The 20,119-nt window shown below is 65.4% G+C and overlaps 1 protein-coding gene across 7 annotated transcripts in view; it reads left to right on the forward strand.

Annotated features, from left to right (window-relative positions):
• AGRN (agrin) overlaps positions 1-20,119 on the forward strand; it is a 34,268-nt gene that overhangs the window by 12,723 nt on the left and 1,426 nt on the right. The window contains exons 3-38 of one of the 7 annotated variants that reach the window (XM_044914365.1): positions 2,545-2,592; positions 6,891-7,106; positions 7,177-7,401; positions 7,490-7,714; positions 7,907-8,113; positions 9,165-9,383; positions 9,459-9,653; positions 9,741-9,941; positions 10,023-10,171; positions 10,251-10,356; positions 11,005-11,121; positions 11,204-11,368; positions 11,551-11,694; positions 11,799-11,923; positions 11,997-12,102; positions 12,201-12,530; positions 12,611-12,748; positions 13,163-13,290; positions 13,440-13,554; positions 13,639-13,758; positions 13,886-14,242; positions 14,517-14,709; positions 14,865-15,080; positions 15,505-15,734; positions 15,821-15,955; positions 16,171-16,267; positions 16,378-16,542; positions 16,662-16,773; positions 16,992-17,003; positions 17,232-17,348; positions 17,521-17,713; positions 17,804-17,891; positions 18,106-18,129; positions 18,768-18,800; positions 19,046-19,270; positions 19,759-19,862. In XM_044914365.1, coding sequence (XP_044770300.1) covers positions 2,545-2,592; positions 6,891-7,106; positions 7,177-7,401; positions 7,490-7,714; positions 7,907-8,113; positions 9,165-9,383; positions 9,459-9,653; positions 9,741-9,941; positions 10,023-10,171; positions 10,251-10,356; positions 11,005-11,121; positions 11,204-11,368; positions 11,551-11,694; positions 11,799-11,923; positions 11,997-12,102; positions 12,201-12,530; positions 12,611-12,748; positions 13,163-13,290; positions 13,440-13,554; positions 13,639-13,758; positions 13,886-14,242; positions 14,517-14,709; positions 14,865-15,080; positions 15,505-15,734; positions 15,821-15,955; positions 16,171-16,267; positions 16,378-16,542; positions 16,662-16,773; positions 16,992-17,003; positions 17,232-17,348; positions 17,521-17,713; positions 17,804-17,891; positions 18,106-18,129; positions 18,768-18,800; positions 19,046-19,270; positions 19,759-19,862 — 5,580 coding nt within the window. Of the gene's footprint in view, positions 1-1,788; positions 1,937-2,544; positions 2,593-6,890; positions 7,107-7,176; positions 7,402-7,489; positions 7,715-7,906; positions 8,114-9,164; positions 9,384-9,458; positions 9,654-9,740; positions 9,942-10,022; positions 10,172-10,250; positions 10,357-11,004; positions 11,122-11,203; positions 11,369-11,550; positions 11,695-11,798; positions 11,924-11,996; positions 12,103-12,182; positions 12,531-12,610; positions 12,749-13,162; positions 13,291-13,439; positions 13,555-13,638; positions 13,759-13,885; positions 14,243-14,516; positions 14,710-14,864; positions 15,081-15,504; positions 15,735-15,820; positions 15,956-16,170; positions 16,268-16,377; positions 16,543-16,661; positions 16,774-16,991; positions 17,004-17,231; positions 17,349-17,520; positions 17,714-17,803; positions 17,892-18,105; positions 18,130-18,767; positions 18,801-19,045; positions 19,271-19,758; positions 19,863-20,119 lie in introns of those variants that run through there. The other 6 variants (XM_044914366.1, XM_021683969.1, XM_021683971.1 and 3 more) reach the window with 6 other exon arrangements.

A 20,119-nucleotide genomic window follows, 5' to 3' on the forward strand; every position in this document is an offset into this window, starting at 1 on the left:
CTGTGCCTTGGAGGCCAAGCTTCCTCTCCCTGTCTCTCCAGAAAGGGCTGGCCGACTCTAAGAGGGACAGGCAGAGGTCACTGCAGGGCCTCGAAGGCCTGTGACCAGGTCCAGGCTGGAAGCGGCCAGACGTGGTGGGTGTGGCGGTAGGCGCTTAGGGGTCCCTCCCAAAGGACTGTGGGCGGTGGAGGGATGGGGCTGCAGGGGAGTGAAGGTGTTAGTCATAGAGATGGCCACCTAGGGGATCCTGGCTGCAGAGGGTGCGACGTGACCGGTGTGGATGATGGGGACGGTGCACGACCCTCGCCCTACCCCCAAGCCGGCAGGAGCTAGGGATGTGGAGAAGCCTGACTCCGGGGCCCGCCCGGGTGGGCCACGCGACCCGGCCCGGCTGTGACGTCACGGCCCCGACGCTCCCGGGTGGCCTCTTGGGGGCGCTCCAGGCTCGCGGGACCGTGCTGGGGGTACCGCGACTATTTGCATAATGCTTCTTTACAAGGAGCTCATTTGCATGTTCTTCTCACCGTCCCAAAGGGAGGTGGGAAGTACGCGGGTGGTTTGAGGCGTTGCCATCAACTCCTAGGTGGGGGCGGGCCTGTCTCTCCGCCTCCACCCTCCGTGTTGGACCCAGCCCGCTCACCACCTGTGTGTGTACCTGGGGGACCCTCCCCCCCCACATGCACACTGCCAGGGCGGGGCCCGCAGAAGCACACACGGTGACACGCACACACAAGCACACGCACACCGCAGCCTAGAATGGAGTCCTGCAGGCGGGCCCGAGCCCCATTGCGGGGAATCGGAATGACCCTCCGGCCCTCCGCCGCGTCCTCGGCCGCCGGCACACTCAGTCCGGCCCAGCTCCGCCGGGTGGGCGCGGTAGGGGACCCGCCCAGCCCCTGACCCCGCCCCACCCTTTCTCCCTCCCCCCCCCCCCCTCCCCCCCCCCCCCCCCCCAGCACCTGCCTCCACTCCCCTCCCTCGCCCCACGACCCCCGTTCCTTCCCAGCCCCGGCTCCCACCTCATCCCGCGCCCCCACCCCTGCTGCTGCCCTCGTCTGCCCTGCGTCCCCTTTTGTGCCGCCACCCTCCCGTCCTCTTCCGCCCGGTCGTCTGCGCCGCGAGCCCCGACTCCCCGCGGACACCGGGGTCCCCGGAGGCGTCTTCCTTTGTCTCTGCTCCCCGCCCTCCTCCCGCGGCGCCCCTCGCCCCTCACTCACCGCCTCAGCCCCGGCGAGGGCGACGCGAGCTGGCGCGGCTCGCCCAGAGGCGGGAGCCGAGGCGCGGCCTTCCGAGGGCCGGCTCTTTCTTCTCTCCCTTCCGCCGCGCGCGCGCGCTCCTGCTGCTCGCTGCCATCGCCGCTCCCGCCTCTGCTGGGGACTGGAGACCCTCCGCGCCGGCACCCCGCCGCGCCTCCCCTCGGCGCCAGTGCCCCTCGGACCGGCCCCTCCAGGGTAGCCGGGCGGCCGGGAACCAGGGCTCCGGAGTCCCGCGGAGAGCTACTGGCACCTGCGGCTACCGGGTTGCGGACACGAGGGGTGGCCGCTGGCTGGCCCGTGGTCTCTCCTCCTCTTCCTTCTGAGAATTCTGCACACCTCCCATTATGAGCCTCGGGGGCTGCGGTGGGGTCCTGGTGCTCTCCGGGCGGTGACTGGCACTGAACTTTGAGAACACGGCTGCTGTCAGCTGCCCTAGGGGTCCCAGAATGGGAGGAGTTGCCCCGAAGAGGCCCAAGGGCACCCCTTGAGGAACCCCCACACCCTGAGAGTGGGGACTGAGGAACCCAGGGCCATGCCTCCGCTACCTCTGGAGAGGGACCCGCGGCAGCAGCGCGGGGTCTCCCTGCTGGTGCGATATTTTATGATCCCCTGCAACGTCTGCCTGATCCTGCTGGCCACTTCCACGCTGGGATTCGCGGTGCTGCTTTTCCTCAACAACTGTACGTGGTTGCGGTCCTGAGCCAGGCTCATGTGACCCTCCTGCTGGCTGAGTTCCCCTGCCTCAGCCACCACGAACTGGGGGACAGGCAGGGTCACATAGAGGCTACCAGCTGAGATGTGGCTCAGATGGGCCACCTGCATCTTCTGGGGACAGGATGGGCCATTCTCTGGATCCCTGGGCCCCTCAAAGCTTATCCTTGGGCTCCTGTGGGGCTGACCCTCATCCTGAGCTGCAGAGACAACTTTCTCTGGGAGCTGGGGAGGAATGGAGCAGCTGACTACACTGAAGTGGGGGGGGCTTTGGCAGGGCCTGGGGCTGGGCTCATCTAGGGAATAGGTGGCTGCCCCCACCCTGCCTGACAGGTGTCAGGCCATGACCATACAGCTGGAAGGGCAGAGAGAAGCTAGGGCCTCTGCTTTGACTACCCACAGGCTTTGGCCAATCCTCAGGGCTCAGAGTGGGGCCAAGGAAGGGATGGGGTTGGGCACTGGTATAGGGGGCAGGTGTGGGAGGGCAGAGGTGGCTCCTCCAGACTGGGCAAAGGGACGGGCTATGGAAAGGCCTGCTCAGAGAGGACTAACTTAGATATTTGTGGTTTTTTTCCAGACAAACCTGGGACCCACTTCACACCAGCGCCCCCCACGCCTCCAGATGGTGAGTTGAGCGGGGGGCCTCAGGTGGTGACAGGCTGTACTTGGGAAACCGTGCCTGGAGGGGGCAGTGGCACTCTTGGCCATTCTTGGAGTGTGCACACCAGACATATTGGGTGTATCTGAAGCAGAGAGGAGGCTGGATGACGGAGCCTGGGTCCTTCCTGGGATGTCCACAGTGGTGGACAAGCAGAGGGCCTGTGGGGTCCTTGGGCCTGGGCCTGAACCTGTGTCGGCCATGGGCCATTGCACACAAGCATGGCTCCAACTTCTCTGGGCCTTGGCCTTCTTGGCTGAAAAATTGGGAATAAGTCCTGGGGCCTGCAAGTTGTAAGATGGGTCAGACAATATGTGCGAGCGTGGGGGGTCATGAAGGACCAATGACTGAGGAGGGATTGGAGAGCCTGTCCCTGGACCGAACAGTCTGGGGTTGGCCTTCGTGACCCACTTTGTGGGCTGGGACCTCGCCTCCCTGAGGGGCCTGCTGGTCTGTGGGCCACTGTAATTAAGCTAATGTGATGGGGGAGGGGATGAAGCTGTTAGTGCCACAGGAAAGGGCAGTTTGGGGTTCTCTCCTTGGGCAAGGACAGTGAGAGCTTCCAGCTTTGTGCTCAGTACCTGGGCCCCCTGCTGGGTGGGTACCTGCTCAAGTTCATAGAAGTCACTTATGGAAGGCTATCCATATATGGGATCGAGGCTATAGTGGGCTGGGGGCTGGAGACCAGACTGAGTCTCCCACAGGCTGTGGGCAAGAGGCCTGGGGCTGTCTGGATTTAAAGACTGTCCTCAGCCTCCTCTCCTGAAGCCTAAAAGCCTGGAGCATCTCCTTTGCTTTACATACCTACCGGTCTTCCCTGCAGCTGCACATGTGGGCCCCCACACCCGCATTCTGATCCTACTGCACACTGGGGGACAGCTCCATGCCATAGCCGTCATCATCCCTTGAGGCATACACACTGTGTATTTGTGGCCACGGGCAGGGCTTGGGGCATCCATTCCATCCCCCAGCTCAGTCGAGACCAGGAGGGGAGTTAAATATACCCATGCCAGCCGGTGGCTATAAAAACCACTGCTGCCTCCAGCACATTGTGAGGGGGCCCCTGGGCACGCGGGGAGTAAGACTGTGCAGGGGAGCTGAGTGGCCGGAGAAGGCCTCCTGTAGGAGTCGGAGCTGGGCAAGCGTGGCAGAGCGCGTGGCTCGTGGGCATATGGGTGCTCTCCCTGCATTTATGAGGGGCAGTGTACATACGATTAAGGGCTGATACAGGTGTGAGACTGGTGGTGCCTGGCACATGCTGGGCATGTGCTTGCATGCCTGTGAGTGCCTGTGTACTTGTGCATGTTTTATGTCCAGTCAAGAAACTCGTCTTCAGCCTCGGTGATTCCCTAGTCCTGGGGGGAGCGGAGAGCACACATGTAGACAGGCAGTTGTGAAGCGGGCATCAAGACTGTGCATGGGAGCAGCCCTCCCCTGACCTCACAGCCTGAGCGTGGCTCTGGGGAAGGAACCCATTTCAGCCTGGACAGGGGATGAGCACCATGTACTCCAAGCTTCTGCTTTGCCTACGTCGCGTCACCAAATGCTGTAGCTGCCCTGGGAGCCATGAGATCTTCCCCCGCTTTAGAGCCAGGAGGCTGCCCCTTGGGAACTGCCGCTCTGACGGGGGTGCAGTCTCCGCAAAGTGGTAGGAAGTGGAAGGGCTTGGACCTGGACCCACCTGTCTGACTTGGGAGTCAGTGTGGGGGCCTCAGCTTGATGGCCCCCAGAGGCACCCTGGCCTCTCCTCTGCCCTCAGCCACCTTCAGTCCAACAGCTAGTCCCAAGGAACCTGTCCCCAAGATGTTTCTGGTCTCCTGCCCCCAGCCCCTCCCCTTGCAGTCCACCTTCCATACACCTGACCCAGTGCTCCAGGCTCGCTTATCACAGGTTAGCTGTCCATCGTCATCATCACTGTCCTTCCCTAGTTTTTGTCTTGGGGGGGACAAAGCAGAACCCTGGGCTGTGGAGGGAGAGTGCAAGTCTTGGTGGGCAAGGAACATGCTAGTCATCCAGGAGTAGATGTCTTTGTCCGAGGGGTCTGGCTGGACAGAAGTGAGCAGAAGGAGAGTGGCCTGAATCCAAGGGCACAGACACTCTGCCACCAGCCCAGGAGCCTGAGGTGTAATGAGAGAAAGACCAAGTCTTTGGCCATGGGGTCAGGACTCTGGGAGGGACCTTGGTCAGCAGCTCCAGTTGAAGCCAGATAGAGGAATCAGCTGGATATCAGCAAGTGCCCGTGAATTTGGCCTGGGGGTCCCAGGGGCCTTGGGCAAGGAAGACGAGAAGAAAGTGCTGAGGGGAGAGGAGAGGGAGACAGAAGCACGAAGAGGCCTCACAGTGGACAGGCTTTGAGTTTGGTCTGAGCCGGGACAGAGGGGAGACCAACGTAATGACAGCTCTTGTTCCTGTTATTACTGGGGCAGCTGACACTCCGCCCAGAGCTGCATGCTGGGCACCCTGCAAGCCTCTGCGGGTATTGGCCCACTCGGCCCCACGGTGACCCTGGGAAGTAGGTCCCACCGTCCCCACTCACAGAAAGAGGTACTGCAGCATGACGGGGTGGTAACTTGCCCACGCTCACCGGGCAGGTGAATGCAGAGCTGGTGGTGGCCTGGTTCTGGGATCTGCAGGAGCAGGGACACAGGGGAGCTAGGGAGGAGGAAGGCAGGAGCCTTGGTGGCAGGGACTTCAGGCTGGGGTGTCCACACTGGCCCCACCCTTGCCTCAGGCCCCTGTTCACTCAACCTGTGTGGGGTGGGGGTAGGGGTGGCCAATCAGACCTGGAGGAGCCTGAGGTGGGCCGTTGCTGTGGCAACAGCTAGCTTCAGCTCCCTTGGGGGCCCTGCCCTCCCCCAGACGGAGGTGCTTTCTCCCTCCTGCCCCACTTCCTGAGCCTGCTGGGAGGCAATGGGGGGAGCCACCCCGCCCTCTCCACCATAACTTATTAATGATGATTAGACCCAATTAAACATGTATTAGATGTAGACAGCTGCAGCCTGTAATGGGCCCACGCGCCTGTGGGTGTGCAGTCCTGGTGGGGGTCCTAAGGAGTCAGCCTGCCTCTCTTCAGGAGCGGCTATCCCTGACAGCTCTGGGTTTAAATGTCTGAGAGCCTTCCGCATTTCTCCAATCCGCAGGACTGTGGTCCCTCACCGGTGGGGGTCAGGAGCAGCCACTTCCTTGGGATGTGCTGGGCACGCGGCAGTTTTTAACTGCAGAGTTAGAAACTAAACTGTTTAAAGAGGAAAATGACGGGTCTGCGGAGCCCCTGTGCTCAGCCTCCCAGAGCAGGTCGCTCTTGAGTGTGAGGTGGGGCAGCGGGACTGGGGAGGAGGTGTGGGAGGTGAGGACATTTACTGAGGTGGGGGCTCCGGAGGATAGGTGGGGAGGTGGAGGCATGTGAGAGCCTGAGGGGCCTCAGAGAGAGATGCCCCATCAGCTTTCACCTGGGGAGACCCGGGAGGGCTGGAGGACCAGGAACGTTCAAGAAGGCCACAGCTGAGGGACCTGGGGGAGATGCAGAAGGTGAGGGGGCCAGGCAGAGAAAAGCCCCAAGAGGCAGGGCCCACATAGAAAAGATGTGGGAAGAGAAGAGGAACACGGCGGGAGGCCCGGGGTTAGGGTGCCGAGGAGGCAGAGCCAGAGGTGGAGCATGTGACCTGGATCCACAGACCGCCCACCCATCTGCTCTACAACCGTCTGACCTCAGACCAGAGGTGGTGGGGGTGGGGCTGGTGTTGGACCCTGGAGCAGCTCCCAGGAAGGAGCCGGGGCCAGGGCTCTGGGGGCGTAGGTCAGGGGTCAGATGAGGGGCTTTGATTCTGATTTGAGGAGAGGGTGGGCCCCTAAGCAAGGTGGGGCAGATTCCCTGTGATAGAGTTGGCCTGAGGGTTGGTGTCTTGCTCTGTGTGGGGGGCTCGTGACTCCCTGGCGCTGGTGCACCATCTGGGAGACGACCCCCTCCACAGCTGAGCAGCTTCTGCCGTGAGCAAAAGTGCTGGGGCTGGCGGGGTTTGAGAGGGGAAGGGGCCGGGCCCTGCCAGCATGCACAGGGGCGTGTGGTCGCGGCCTCGGTGGGCACACACATGTTCCTGCGAGTGCCCAGCACAGAATGTGTGGCCATGCGCGGCGCGGGTGGAGGTGTCCCCGGGGTTAGTGGACGAACACGGTGAGTGCGTCTCGAGGTCTCGGCAGCTGTGTGGACACAGGGACGGGGGGCAAGCGGGCTGGGCCCTGACCTTCCCTTCTCCTGCCCCGCCCAGCATGCCGAGGAATGCTGTGTGGCTTCGGCGCCGTGTGCCAGCCCAGCGCAGAGGGCTCCGGCCAAGCCTCCTGCGTGTGCAGGAAGAGCGCCTGCCCCGCCCTGGTGGCCCCCGTGTGCGGTTCCGACGCCTCCACCTACAGCAGCGAGTGCGAGCTGCGGCGGGCACAGTGTACCCGGCAGCGCCGCATCCGCCTACTCAGCCGTGGGCCCTGCGGTGAGTGCGGGCACAGGCGGGCACCCGGAGGGCGGGGGGACGGCTTCGTGACCCCAGCCTGCCCCTCCAGGGTCCCGGGACCCCTGCTCCAACGTGACATGCAGCTTTGGCAGCACCTGTGTGCGCTCAGCAGACGGGCACACAGCCACGTGCCTGTGCCCGGCCACCTGCCAGGGGCCCCCCGACGGCCCCGTGTGCGGCAGCGACGGGGCGGACTACCCCAGCGAGTGCCAGCTCCTGCGCCACGCGTGCGCCCGCCAGGAGAACGTCTTCAAGAAGTTCGACGGCCCTTGTGGTGAGCCGTGCCCCCTGCACATAGCACGGCCTCTGCGTGTGCGTGCCCACCTGGCCCCACGCCCTGACCTCTGCCCTCTGCCTTCTAGACCCCTGCCAGGGTGCCCGCGGTGACCTGAGCCGTGTCTGCCGTGTGAACCCACGCACGCGGCGCCCCGAGATGCTCCTGCGGCCGGAGAGCTGTCCTCCTCGGCACGCACCCGTGTGCGGGGATGACGGGGTCACCTACGACAATGACTGCATAATGGGCCGCACGGGCGCTGCCCGCGGCCTTCTCCTCCAGAAAGTGCGCTCTGGCCGGTGCCAGCCTCAAGGTGGGTGGCTCCTGGAGGAGGCCCAGCCCTGCCACGCAGTGTGAGCTCCGGGCCTGCCTGTGCCCACACTGTCCTGCGCTCCTCCCCGGCGCCCACTCGCCACCCCGTGCGCCCGTGGATGCCCTGTGAGCCCTGAGGTGGGGGCTGGCGGGGCTCCCTGGGCTGTCTGATCCCCTTGCTTTGCCCTCCCAGACCAGTGCGCAGACGTGTGCAGGTTCGGTGCCGTGTGCCTGTCCCGCCGAGGCCGTGCTCGCTGCTCCTGCGACCGCGTCGTCTGTGACGGGGCTTACCGGCCCGTGTGCGCGCTCGACGGGCACACGTATGACAGCGACTGCTGGCGCCAGCGGGCTGAGTGTCAGCAGCAGCGTGCCGTCCCCGCCAAGCACCAGGGCCCGTGTGGTGAGCACCGGGGGGGTGGGGGGGGGCCGCCCGTGCCGGCCGCGGGCCGGCCCTGTGTCGCTCCCTGCTGCCTGTTATCACTTACCATCTCCATCCTGACTCATGCTTCTCCTGGGGCCCTGGGGAGGCCGCAGGGCTGCTGTGCATCCGCAGGCTCTGGGGCAGTGGGTTCTGTTAGGGGGTGCCTGCAGCACCTGGGGGGCCTGGCAGAGACGGGGGTCCTGTGCAGGCTCCCCGGTGCCCGCGTGAGGCCGTCTTGCCCCATCAGCCTCCAGGCCCCTGGGCCCCCCACTCTGGGGACGCCAGGGCCCCCACAGAGGCAAAGTCTCAGTCAGGCTCAGTGTGGGGATGGGGCGTGCGGTGGCTCTGCCAGCCCCCCACTGTGTGTCCGTCCGTCGGTCGGTCTGTCCGTCCTTCCACCTCTCTCTCTGTGTCTGTATTTTCTCCTCTGTCCTTCCTTCCCTCTCTGCTCCGCCTCTTGTGTCTTCCAGCCTGACCTGCTGGCAGGATGAGGTACCGCGCCTGCCGCCAGGAGCCCACGGCCCGAGGTCTGCCCCCAGCTCAGCGGGGGGGTTGGCTCGCTGCTGCCTGGCCTTGCGGTCCTCAGAGCAAGTGGACAGACACCTCCTCCCCTTGGTGGCCCTGGGTGTGACCGCGGGCCACGACTCCTCCCCCCCACGGGGAGAGAGCCCCCCCTACACGTTCGGGTGTCCCAGGGCTGCTGGTGGCCAGTGGTCAGTGGCCTGGGTGGCTGCAGAAGCCTGGCCCTCCCTCAGCCCACTGTGGGCAGCCAGGAAGTTCCTGTGTCGTGGGGGCAGCCCCTCCCCGCACTCAGGCAGGGGGCTGAGGCTGCTGGGGTCTGTGTCCCTGTCTGCGTCCGTCGTGTGTCTGTCCCTTTCTCTGCTGTGTCCTGAGCATTCGGCTCTTCTCCCCGTCCACTTTCCCTCTGCTGCCCCCACCCTGGGAGAGGGTCTGCTGCGTGGAGCTGGGGGCTTTGTGCGTGAGCCTGGGGGAGCAGGAAGAGCCCCCTGAGTGCCCTTGTTCTCCCCAGACCAGCCCCTGTCCCCGTGCCTTGGGGTGCAGTGCCCGTTTGGGGCATTGTGTGCTGTGAAGAACGGGGAAGCGGAGTGCGTGTGCCTGCAGGCATGTTCGGGCGTCTACGACCCTGTGTGTGGCAGCGATGGCGTCACGTACGGCAGCACGTGCGAGCTGGAGGCCACGGCCTGCGCCCTTGGACGGGAGATCCGGGTGGCCCGCAGAGGACCCTGTGGTCAGTGGTGGGCAAGTGAGTCTTGCCAGGGGGTGGCGAGTCCCGACTGCCATGCTGATGGGGCCTCTTCCTCAGACCGCTGCGGGCAGTGCCGCTTTGGAGCTCTGTGTGAGGCCGAGAGTGGGCGCTGCGTGTGCCCCTCCGAGTGCGTGGCCTCGGCTCAGCCCGTGTGCGGTTCTGATGGGCACACGTACGCCAGCGAGTGTGAGCTGCACGTCCACGCCTGCACACAGCAGATCAGCCTGCACGTGGTCTCAGCCGGCCACTGCCGTGAGTGGGGCTGTGGGGCGGGGCAGGTGGGGCCCTGCGCCACCCTCTCCGGGGCTGCCCTGATCCCCGCCTGGCTCCGCCCCCCAGAGGCCTGCGGGGACACGGTGTGCGCCTTCGGGGCGGTGTGCTCGGCCGGGCGGTGCGTGTGTCCCCGGTGCGAGCGGCCCCCACCCGGCCCCGTGTGCGGCAGCGACGGTGTCACCTACGACAGTGCCTGTCACCTCCGGGAGGCAGCCTGCCGGCAGCAGATGCACATCCAGGAGGCCCGGGCGGGGCCCTGTGAGCAGGGTAGGCTTGGGGCGGCTGGCCTGGGCTGCTGCGCGCCAGCCTCGGGCAGGACCCCGCAGGTGACCCAGCCCCCTCCCTCAGCTGAGTGCGGCTCTGGGGGCTCTGGCTCTGGAGAGGACGGTGAGTGTGAGCAGGAGCTGTGCCGGCAGCGTGGCGGTGTCTGGGATGAGGACTCGGAGGACGGGCCCTGCGTCTGTGACTTCAGCTGCCACGGCGTCCTGCGGAGCCCGGTGAGCCCCCACCTCCCCCGGCTCTGGGCGGGCGGCGAGGAAGTGGCTGTGGCCGCCCACGCTGACACCGCCCCTCCAGGTGTGTGGCTCGGATGGGGTCACCTACGGCACCGAGTGTGAGCTGAAGAAGGCCAGGTGTGAGTCGCAGCGAGAACTGTACGTCACAGCTCAGGGAGCCTGCCGCGGTGAGTGGGCCTTTTGCCTGCGCGCATCTCTCCTTCTCGGGGGTTCGTGTGTGCCGTGGGGTTCAAGGAGCGCAGTGCGTGTTCGTGCGGCTGCAAGCTGTGGGAACGTGCCTCCAAGCAGCAGGGGCGCGTGAAGCACCAGCCTGCGGTGCACTGGACCGGGCTTCGTGCACCGGCGAGGCCTTCCCTCTGGACAGTCTTTCTCCGGGGGGAGCCGGGTGGCGGCCCCGCAGATACGCTGCATGTACTAGACTTCCACGTGTGTGTGAGTGCTCGTGTGGGTATGTGGACTTATGCGTGCACACACACGTGTATCTGCGGGTGTGTTTGATGTGTGCGGCTGGGGAGGAACGTGGGTAGATGTGTCTGCGTGTATGTTTTGTATGTGTGTGGGCCAGCTTGTAAAAACATACTAACCAAGCACACTTGGTCCTGGTCGTATGTGTATGCACGCGGCGGCGTGTTCGCGATCTTTGGGTGTTCTGCGTGTTTCCGGCACTATGTGACAGGTGTGTTTTTGTAAGTGGTGTGGGGTCCTCACCTGTGACCCAAGCTCCAGGTACCAGGGCCCGACAGCCAGGGGAGGTTGTGGTGGAGCGGCCAGGCCCAAGGTGGACACGTGGCACTGTGTGTCGCCCCTCCCTGCAGGCCCCACCTTGGCCCCGCTGCCACCCGCAGCCCCCCCGCACTGCACCCAGACCCCCTACGGCTGCTGCCAGGACAACATCACTGCGGCCCGGGGTGTGGGCCTGGCCGGCTGCCCCAGTGAGTACTCACGCCCAGCCCCAGCCCACAGCCCGGTGGGGCCGTGTAGCTGCCGTGACCCTACCCCGCCCTGGCCTTGCAGGCTCCTGCCATTGCAACCCGCATGGCTCCTACAGTGGAACCTGTGACCCAGCCACGGGTCAGTGCTCCTGCCGCCCGGGCGTCGGGGGCCTCAAGTGTGACCGCTGTGAGCCTGGCTTCTGGAACTTCCGTGGCATTGTCACTGATGGCCGGAGCGGCTGCACCCGTGAGTGACAGGGGCCATGGTCAGTCCCCAGCCGAGCACTCGCACCTGTCCATCTTGCCACCTGCTCCTTGTCTCACCTGCTCAGACCCTGGCCTGACCCACACCAGGCAGGAACTGGGCCGGGCCCTGGAGCCCGTGGGGAGGCCAGGCGCAGAGCTCAGGTTCTTCCCCCTGCCTCCCAGCCTGCAGCTGTGACCCCCGGGGCGCCGTGCGGGACGACTGTGAGCAGATGACCGGGCTGTGCTCGTGCAAGCCCGGGGTGGCCGGGCCCAAGTGCGGGCAGTGTCCAGAAGGCCACGCCCTGGGCCCCGGAGGCTGTGAAACAGGTGGGAGCCAAGCCTGGCGCTGACCTTGGCTCCCCGTGCCAGGGGTGGGGCCGTCATAGGGATGAGGCCTCTGGAGCCAGCAGGGTCTGCCATGTCTGCCCCAGATTCCTTGGCGCCTGAGACGTGTGCTGAGATGCGCTGTGAGTTTGGGGCATCCTGTGTGGAGGAGGCTGGCTCCGCACACTGTGTGTGCCCAACATCCACCTGTCCGGAGGCCAATGCTACCAAGGTGAGGGCTGGGGCATGTGGAGGGCGGTGGGGTGGGGAGGGGCCTCCCCCCAGCAACCTTGCCCTGTGCCCAGGTCTGTGGGTCGGACGGAGTGACCTACGGCAACGAGTGCCAGCTGAGGACCATCGCCTGCCGCCAGGGCTTGGACATCTCCATGCAGAGCCTTGGCCCGTGCCGGGGTAAGGCCCCACCCACCGCCTGAGAGCTGACCGAGAGGGCCTGACTCTGGGCTGACTGCCTGGCCTGGCCCTCCACTCAGACTCTGTTCCTCCTGCAGAGGCTGCTGGTCCTGGTGCACCCCCAACACCTGGACCCTTGGCCACGTCAGGGCTCAACGTGAGCAAGGCGCTGCCATCCCCCCCCGGCGCCCTGCCCCGGGCTCCCAGCAGTACCCCTCCCAGCCAGCCCACGCCTCGACCCTCACCGGGGCCGTGGACCCCTGCCGGCATCCCCAGGACGACCCCGAGGCCCGTGCTGACCATGCCCCCCACGGCCGCTGCCACGGCCAGCCTCGCCACGTCGGCCTTTGGCGAATCTGGCAGTGCTGACGGGAGCGGTGATGAGGGACTGAGCGGTGACCTGGAGGCCAGTGGGACTGGCTCAGGGGGTGAGCATGGGCTCAGGGATGTGCGGGACGGGGCCCAGGGAGGCTACCTCTCGGGCCAGGCTTAGACTGCACCTCCCCAGGACTCGAGCCCCCTGACGGTGGCAGTGCTGCGACCCCTGGGCCACCCGTGGAGAGGGCTTCTTGCTACAACGCACCTTTGGGCTGCTGCTCAGACGGCAAGACGCCCTCGCTGGACACAGAGGGTTCCAACTGTCCTGGTGAGTGGGTAGCCGGTGGCTGGGGTGGCACGTGAACCGTGGCCTGGACACGCCAGGAACGCTGTCTCCCCTCCCAGGCAGGAGGCCTGCCCGGCAGGTGGGCACTCAGGGCTTACGGTTTTCTGATTTTGGCACACACACGTGCGTGGTCTTGGGCATTCAGCATGGGCATGCACACGTGTGGGTGCCCAGGCCCTGCAGCTAACTTGTCTTTCCTGTTGCAAGCCGACCTGGAGCTCTGCTCCAAGACGTCTGGTAACTGATACCGGCCCCACCCCAAGACCCCACTAACCTCATGACCATCTGACTAACCTGCCCTGCACCCCGTGTGGCTTGCTGCTGGGGTCTGTGCCTGTGGCCCACCCAGAGGCCAGGCAGGTGCCAGGCAGGGCCTCACTGCCCCCTCCCCCACAGCCACCAAGGCGTTCCAGGGTGTGCTGGAGCTTGAGGGGGTCGAGGGGCAAGAGCTGTTCTACACACCGGAGATGGCCGACCCCAAGTCAGAGCTTTTTGGGGAGACCGCTAGGAGCATCGAGAGCACAGTACGTGCAGGGCCCACAGGGCAGGGGTGCGGCCCTGTCCAGCCACTGGCTCCCCGCCCCAGGACAGGCCCAGAGAGGCGCTGGAGAGGGAGGGCCTGACAGCCTGGCCTGGGCAGCTCCCCAGAGCCCTCACCACTGCCCACCAACAGCTGGATGACCTCTTCCGGAACTCAGATGTTAAGAAGGACTTCCGAAGTGTCCGCCTGCGGGACTTGGGGCCTGGCAGCTCAGTCCGAGCCATTGTGGACGTGCACTTCGACCCTGGTGAGTCCCCTACCCCCGGCCCTCCCAGGAGGTGGTAGGCGTCTGTGCGGGGCTCCCCCATGCTCCGTGTCCCCTCCTTCTCAGCCACAACCTTTAGGGCGTCTGATGTGGGCCAGGCCCTGCTCCGGCAGATACAGGCGTCCCGGCGCCGGTCCCTGGGGGTACGGCGGCCCCTGCAGGAGCACGTACGCTTTATGGACTTTGGTGAGTGCCCAGTCTGGCCAAGTGCTGCAGCTTGCCTGCCCTCCCCCGCTACCCACAGGACCCCTGCCCCGGCTGGCCCTCCCTGTGCTCTGCTTTCTGTGGGTCCTGACTGTCTCTCTACCCTCAGACTGGTTTCCCGCGTTCTTCCTGGGAGCCACCACAGGAGCTGCACCTGCTGCAGCCACGGCCAGAGCGACCACTATGGCCCACGTGCCTTCTGCTGTGACCCAGCGGGCCCTCTACCCCAGCCACACAAGCCGGCCTGTTGGCAGGACCACGGCCCTGCCCACCACACGCCAGCCCCCCACCACTGCCCCCCGTCGCGTGCCTGGACGCCGGCCCTTGCCCTCAGGCCCCCAGCAGCCGCCAAAGCCCTGTGACTCCCAGCCCTGCCTCCACGGGGGAACCTGCCAAGACCAGGACTCGGCTGGAGGCTTCACCTGCAGCTGCCCAGTGGGCAGGAGGGGTGCCGTCTGCGAGAAGGGTAAAGGTCATCCATGCCGGAGAGAGGCGGGGAGGCAGATGGAGGGGAGGGGGCAAGGGTCGGGGCCAGGCCAGGCCAAGCCACGGTGGAGAGCTGGGGACTAGGCAGAGGGGGCCCAGGTTGGGGTGAGGGGCAGGTTGGATTCCCTGCCCCAGAGCTGGGGCCAGGGCCAGCTTGGGGATTCAGGGCTGGGGCTTTCAGGCTGGAGGAGAACCCCGAGCGGGGCCGGGCTCCTCCGTGGCCCTCCAGCGGGTCCCTCCCTGTCTCCCTGCAGCACTGCACCCCTCTGTGCCAGCCTTCGGGGGCCACTCCTTCCTGGCCTTCCCCACCCTCCGTGCCTACCACACACTGCGCCTGGCACTGGAGTTCCGGGCGCTAGAGCCCCAGGGACTCCTACTCTATAACGGCAATGCCCGGGGCAAGGACTTCCTGGCACTGACTCTGCTGGGGGGCCGTGTGCAGCTCCGGTGAGTGGCCAGGGCGGGCCAGGCAGAGGGGGCTGTGGGGGAGGGGGCAGTCAGGAACGGGGCCAAGGCGGGTGAGGGGTGAGGGCGGGAGGCTGCAGTTGGGCGGTGGTCCTGGGCCCCTCCGGCTGTCCTGAGGGCCTGCTCCCATCCCCCAGGTTTGACACCGGCTCAGGGCCCGCAGTACTGACCAGCTCGGTGCCCATAGAGCCCGGCCGCTGGTACCACTTGGAGCTGTCTCGGCACTGGCGCCGGGGCTCGCTCTCAGTGGATGGGGAGACCCCTGTTCTGGGCCATAGCCCCAGCGGGACTGATGGTCTCAACCTGGACACAGACCTCTTTGTGGGCGGCGTCCCGGCGGACCAGGCTGCCGTGTGAGCACCAAGGAGGGTGGGGCACCCCAGACCCTGGGCCCCTGACCTTGGTCCTGACCCCTGACTCTTGTGGGCGGCATCCAGGAGGCCCAAGCGACTTCTGAATAGCAGAGTGGGTGCAAGGATGAGTGGGGATGATGGCAGTGACCCTGATTTGATCCCGATCCTGATTCTGTCTCCTGGGTGGCATCCCTCAGCCCCAGGCTGCCGTGTTACCACCAAGGAGAGGCTGGGCTGGCCCTGACCTTCAGTCCTGAGCCTTGACCCTCAACCCACTTCTTGGTTCTGTCCTGTTTGTGGGACTGGCCATCCTGGGAGCACCAAAAGTGGGGAGCAGCCCTGATCCTGGCTGGTTGGGGGGTGCAGTGTTAGAGCTGGCCTGTGGTTTCTGGCCCCTGGTGCCTGACCCTCCTCCTGGTGGCAGGGTGCTCGAAAGGACCTCCATTCGTGTTGGCCTCAGGGGCTGCATCCGCCTGCTGGACGTCAATAATCAGCGGTTGGAGCTCAGCAGCTGGCAGGGGGCTGTAACCCGAAGCTCCGGTGTGGGCGAGTGCGGGGACCACCCCTGCCTGCCCAACCCCTGCCTCGGCGGGGCCCCGTGCCAGGCCCTGGAGGCTGGCATGTTCCACTGTCAGTGCCCACCTGGCCACTTTGGTGAGGGTGGAGCCTGGGCTGGGCGCAGGGGTGGGGGGCATGCCTGTGTGTCTGTGGGCATGGGACCCCATCGTGTCTCCTTCCAGGTCCAACCTGTAGCGTTGACAAGAACCCCTGTGAGCCCAACCCCTGCCATGGGGCAGCCCCCTGCCGCGTGTTGCCTGAGGGGGAGGCCAAGTGCGAATGCCCCCAGGGACGGGGGGGCACCATCTGCCAGACAGGTGGGGGCATTGGGCTGTCAGTACAGGGAGAAGGGTGGGGATGAGGAAGTCGGGGTTAAGCATTAGGGTGTGGGTTCTGGTTGGGGTTAGGATCGGGGTTCAGGCTAGCATTAGGGCTTGAGTTCAGCCTGGGGCTGGCAGGTCAGTGGAGTTACAGGGAACCCCAGGGGTCAGGGCCCGGCCCCCCCATGTGACTGCTGTCTTGTCCTCCACAGTCTCTGAGCGGGATCATTCCCAGCCCTTCCTGGCTGACTTCAGCGGCTTCTCCTACCTGGAGCTAAAAGGCTTGCACACCTTTGAGCGGGACCTAGGGTCAGTAGGACAGAGGCGGGGGATGAGGGGAAGCATCCCCCCAACCCCTGTCCAGCCTGTGGGGTAAGGGGCCGTTGAGAGGCCCCCACCTGACCGCACCGGACCCCCAGGGAGAAGATGGTACTGGAGGTGGTGTTCTTGGCGCGTGGCCCCAACGGCCTGCTCCTCTTCAACGGGCAGAAGACAGACGGCAAGGGGGACTTCGTGTCCCTGGCCTTGCGTGACCGCTTCCTGGAGTTCCGCTATGACCTGGGCAAGGGGGCGGCGGTCATCAGGTGCGCCCTCACCTGTGGGCATGGGGTGGGGCTGGGGGCACTTGGCTGTGTCACCCAGGCTCCTGGGTGGGCACTCTGGCAGGGCCCAGAACCTGCTCATGGCACCCCCTGCTCGCCAGGAGCAAGGAGCCAGTGGCCCTGGACACCTGGACCAGGGTCTTACTGGAGCGCAACGGCCGCAAGGGCGCCATGCGGGTCAGTGACGGGCCGCGCGTGCTGGGGGAGTCCCCGGTGAGTGTCCCCAAGGCCGTGGGCCTCCCACCAACTCCCCTGCCTCCTTCCTCCTCCCTCTCCTCCTGGGAGGCACGGCAGCCCCCACCCCACAGCTGGCTCTCACTGAACTGTTTTCTCCCCCGTCTGTCCTGTGCCTCTGTCTGTCTGTCTGCTCTCTGCCCCCACTGCTCTCTGGCCCTTGCTCTGCAACCCCCACCCTGCTCTTCGGACGTCAGAAATCCCGCAAGGTACCGGTCTCTGCTCTCATTCTACTCATTCATCTTCTAGAGTAGCTCCTGCCCCCACTAAGTCTCCACATTGGCCACGTTTGTGTGATTAACTCTGCCTCCTAGATAGGCTGGTGGGCGAGGGGTGGGCCCCTGCAGGCCAGTGGGGCCGCCGATCTGGGGCCCAGCGTCCTTGTCTCTGCCCAGTGAGCAGGCTCCACAGCCCCCTCACCCGGCCTCTCCCCCCAGGTGCCACACACTGTCCTCAATCTGAAGGAGCCGCTCTATGTGGGAGGGGCCCCTGACTTCAGCAAGCTGGCCCGGGCAGCCGCAGTGTCCTCTGGCTTCAACGGCGTCATCCAGCGGGTACCTGGGGCAGGGGTGGGGCCCATCCCAGCCAGGGGCTCTCTGCAGTGTCAGGGGTGGTAGAGTCTCAAGGGAGGGCCCATCCCAGAGGGGCCTCTGTCCTGGGGTGGGGGCTACTGTGGTAGGGAGGACAGCAGGCCAGACAAAGGTTCTCTACCTCTTATGCCCCCAGGTCTCCTTGAAAGGCCAGGAGCTGCTGACCCAGGAGCACGTGGTTCGGTCCGTGGATGTGTCGTCTTTTGCTCACCACCCTTGTACCCAGGCCTCAGGCCACCCGTGCCTCAATGGGGCCTCCTGCCTCCCTCGGGAGGCCTCCTATGAGTGCCTGTGTCCCGGGGGCTTCTCCGGGCTTCACTGCGAGAAGGGTAAGAAGGGTGAGCGGTGCCCGGCACCTGGCTGAGGCTGGCTGGGCTGGAGCCCCACCCGAGGCAGCCCTCACCCCCACTATCTCTCAGGGCTGATTGAGAAGTCAGCAGGGGATGTGGACGCCCTGGCCTTTGACGGACAAACCTACATCGAATACCTCAATGCTGTGACTGAGAGGTAACATGCCTCCTGGGAGTTGGGCGCCCCCTCCGCCCTCTACCATCTGTCTGTTCCTATCTGTGCATGCTGTGCAGGGTAAGACGCCGGACCCTCCACCCACCCTCTGCTTTGTGGCGGGGAGGGGAAGGCCCAGGGTCCACCCAGCTCGGCCGGCCCACCACCCGCCTCCACCCTCCTTCCTTCTCACCACCTCTGTCTCTTTGTTTCCAAGCGAACTGACCAATGAGATCCCAGCGTAAGTAGCACCTTGGCCCCCACCCCCACCTTCACTCTCTGCCATTCTCAGCTCCTCATCCACGGCAGCACATCCCGAGCCTCACCCGCACCCCCACGGAGGGCGAAACTTTCCACCCCGGTGGAGGAGAGTGGGCTTAGGGGTTTGTCTGTGCGCTGTGAGGCTTAGTTTCCTAGCTTGGGAGCGGGGAGCCGTCACCCCACGCCCCCCGGAGCCCCTGCCTCGACACGAGGCACCGGCATTGCGTGTGTGCGTGTGTGCAGGCGTGCATTAGAGTGCGGGCGTATCTGAGCGTGTGGACGCACGTGCGTCTGTGTGCGTGCACATGTATGTCATGTGTGTGCGTGTGTACACACATGCACACGTGTGTTCAGACATCCAGGGGCCTCTCCCAGGCAGGCGAGCCCTCAGCTTCGCCTCTCGATCTCTTCACTTGGCCCGGGTCATGCCCACCGGCCCTGTGGATACACACATGTGCCCCGGGGTCCTGTGTATCTTCTATGGGTGCTTGCTCTCTCACTCTCCATTGCTGGAAAGGGGACGTGGGGAAGGGCTGCCGGGTACCCCCACCCTCCGACCCTACACTACAGCCTGTCTGTCCCCTGCTCACCTGCTTCCCCTCTCTTCCGGCTTCTAAGTCCTGATGCTCCGGATTCCGGGGCCCTTCCCAGGTGAGCAGTGGCACCCAACCCCCACTGTCTGTCTGCTTCATTCGTCCGCCCGTGTGTCCGCCGTCTGGTCCCACCTCCTACCATCCATCTCTCGGCCTATCTGTCCCATGTGGGTGTCCACCCACCTGCCCATCCAGTCTCCCCGGGTCTCATCACAGCTGCCGTCATGGCCCTTGCCCTCCCACCACCTGCACGCCGTCCCTGGCTGCCCTCCTGGAGTCCCTGACCGGCTCTCTACCCCACAGTGAGAAGGCCCTGCAGGGCAACCACTTTGAGCTGAGTCTGCGCACGGAGGCCACCCAGGGGCTGGTGCTGTGGAGTGGCAAGGCCACGGAGCGGGCAGACTACCTCGCACTGGCCATCGTGGATGGGCGCCTGCAGCTGACCTACGACTTGGGCTCCCAGCCCGTGGTGCTGCACTCCACCGTGCCGGTCAACACCAACCGCTGGTTGCGGGTCAGGGCACATAGGTCAGTGGGGAGCCCAGGGCACACCAAGAATAGCGGCGGGTGGTGCCTGGACTTGCCCAGCCAGGGCGTGCCCGGTCACTTGTAGCTAGGGCCCAGGTTTGAGGTGGGGGCAGGGCGAAGTGCCCGACTCGAGGCCACTGCCAGTGATGGGGGAGGGACAAGAGGACAAAGGAGAAGCAGTTATGGCCAGGGACTTCCTGATCTGAAAAGGGAGTCCTTGCTCTGCCCGCACGCTGTTTGGAGACCTGTCCATGGCGTCTGAGCCTGGTCACCCCCTACAGCAAAGTTTAACCCACGTGAGTTCCCCCTGCCCTAGCCACCGGTTGCTCTCCTGGGCATCAGTGCCACCTCATTCTGACCCCCAGGCGTGATGGTGGTGGGCCCCAGGGTGGGACTTCTGGGAGGGATGTGGGGCTCAGGATCTGGGGTGGGTGGCAGCGGTGCCTCTGGAACCACCTGATGATGGCCTCATCCCACCCCACCCCCAGGGAACAGAGGGAAGGTTCCCTTCAGGTGGGCAACGAGGCCCCTGTGACTGGCTCTTCCCCACTGGGTGCCACACAGCTAGACACAGATGGAGCCCTATGGCTGGGTGAGTGTTTGGGGGAAGGCCAGGGGAGGGGTACCCAAGGGTCTCAGAATCTCTGAGGGACAGACCCTGTCCCCTGGGGCTGCAAACTGGGAGTGCCACCTGAGTCACCCCGTCCAGGACAGCAGCCCAGCTGGCCAGGGTAGGGCCCTGTCCCCTCCTGTCTTAGGCCCCGCTCTTCCCTGGGCGACTGTGGGGCCAGGAGGCCGGAGCATGTGTCCTGGTCACGTGGTCTCCCCCTCCCCCCAGGGCACTGACAG

The sequence above is a fragment of the Neomonachus schauinslandi genome, chromosome 4 (assembly GCF_002201575.2).
Source record: "Neomonachus schauinslandi chromosome 4, ASM220157v2, whole genome shotgun sequence".
Lineage (NCBI taxonomy): Eukaryota > Metazoa > Chordata > Mammalia > Carnivora > Phocidae > Neomonachus > Neomonachus schauinslandi.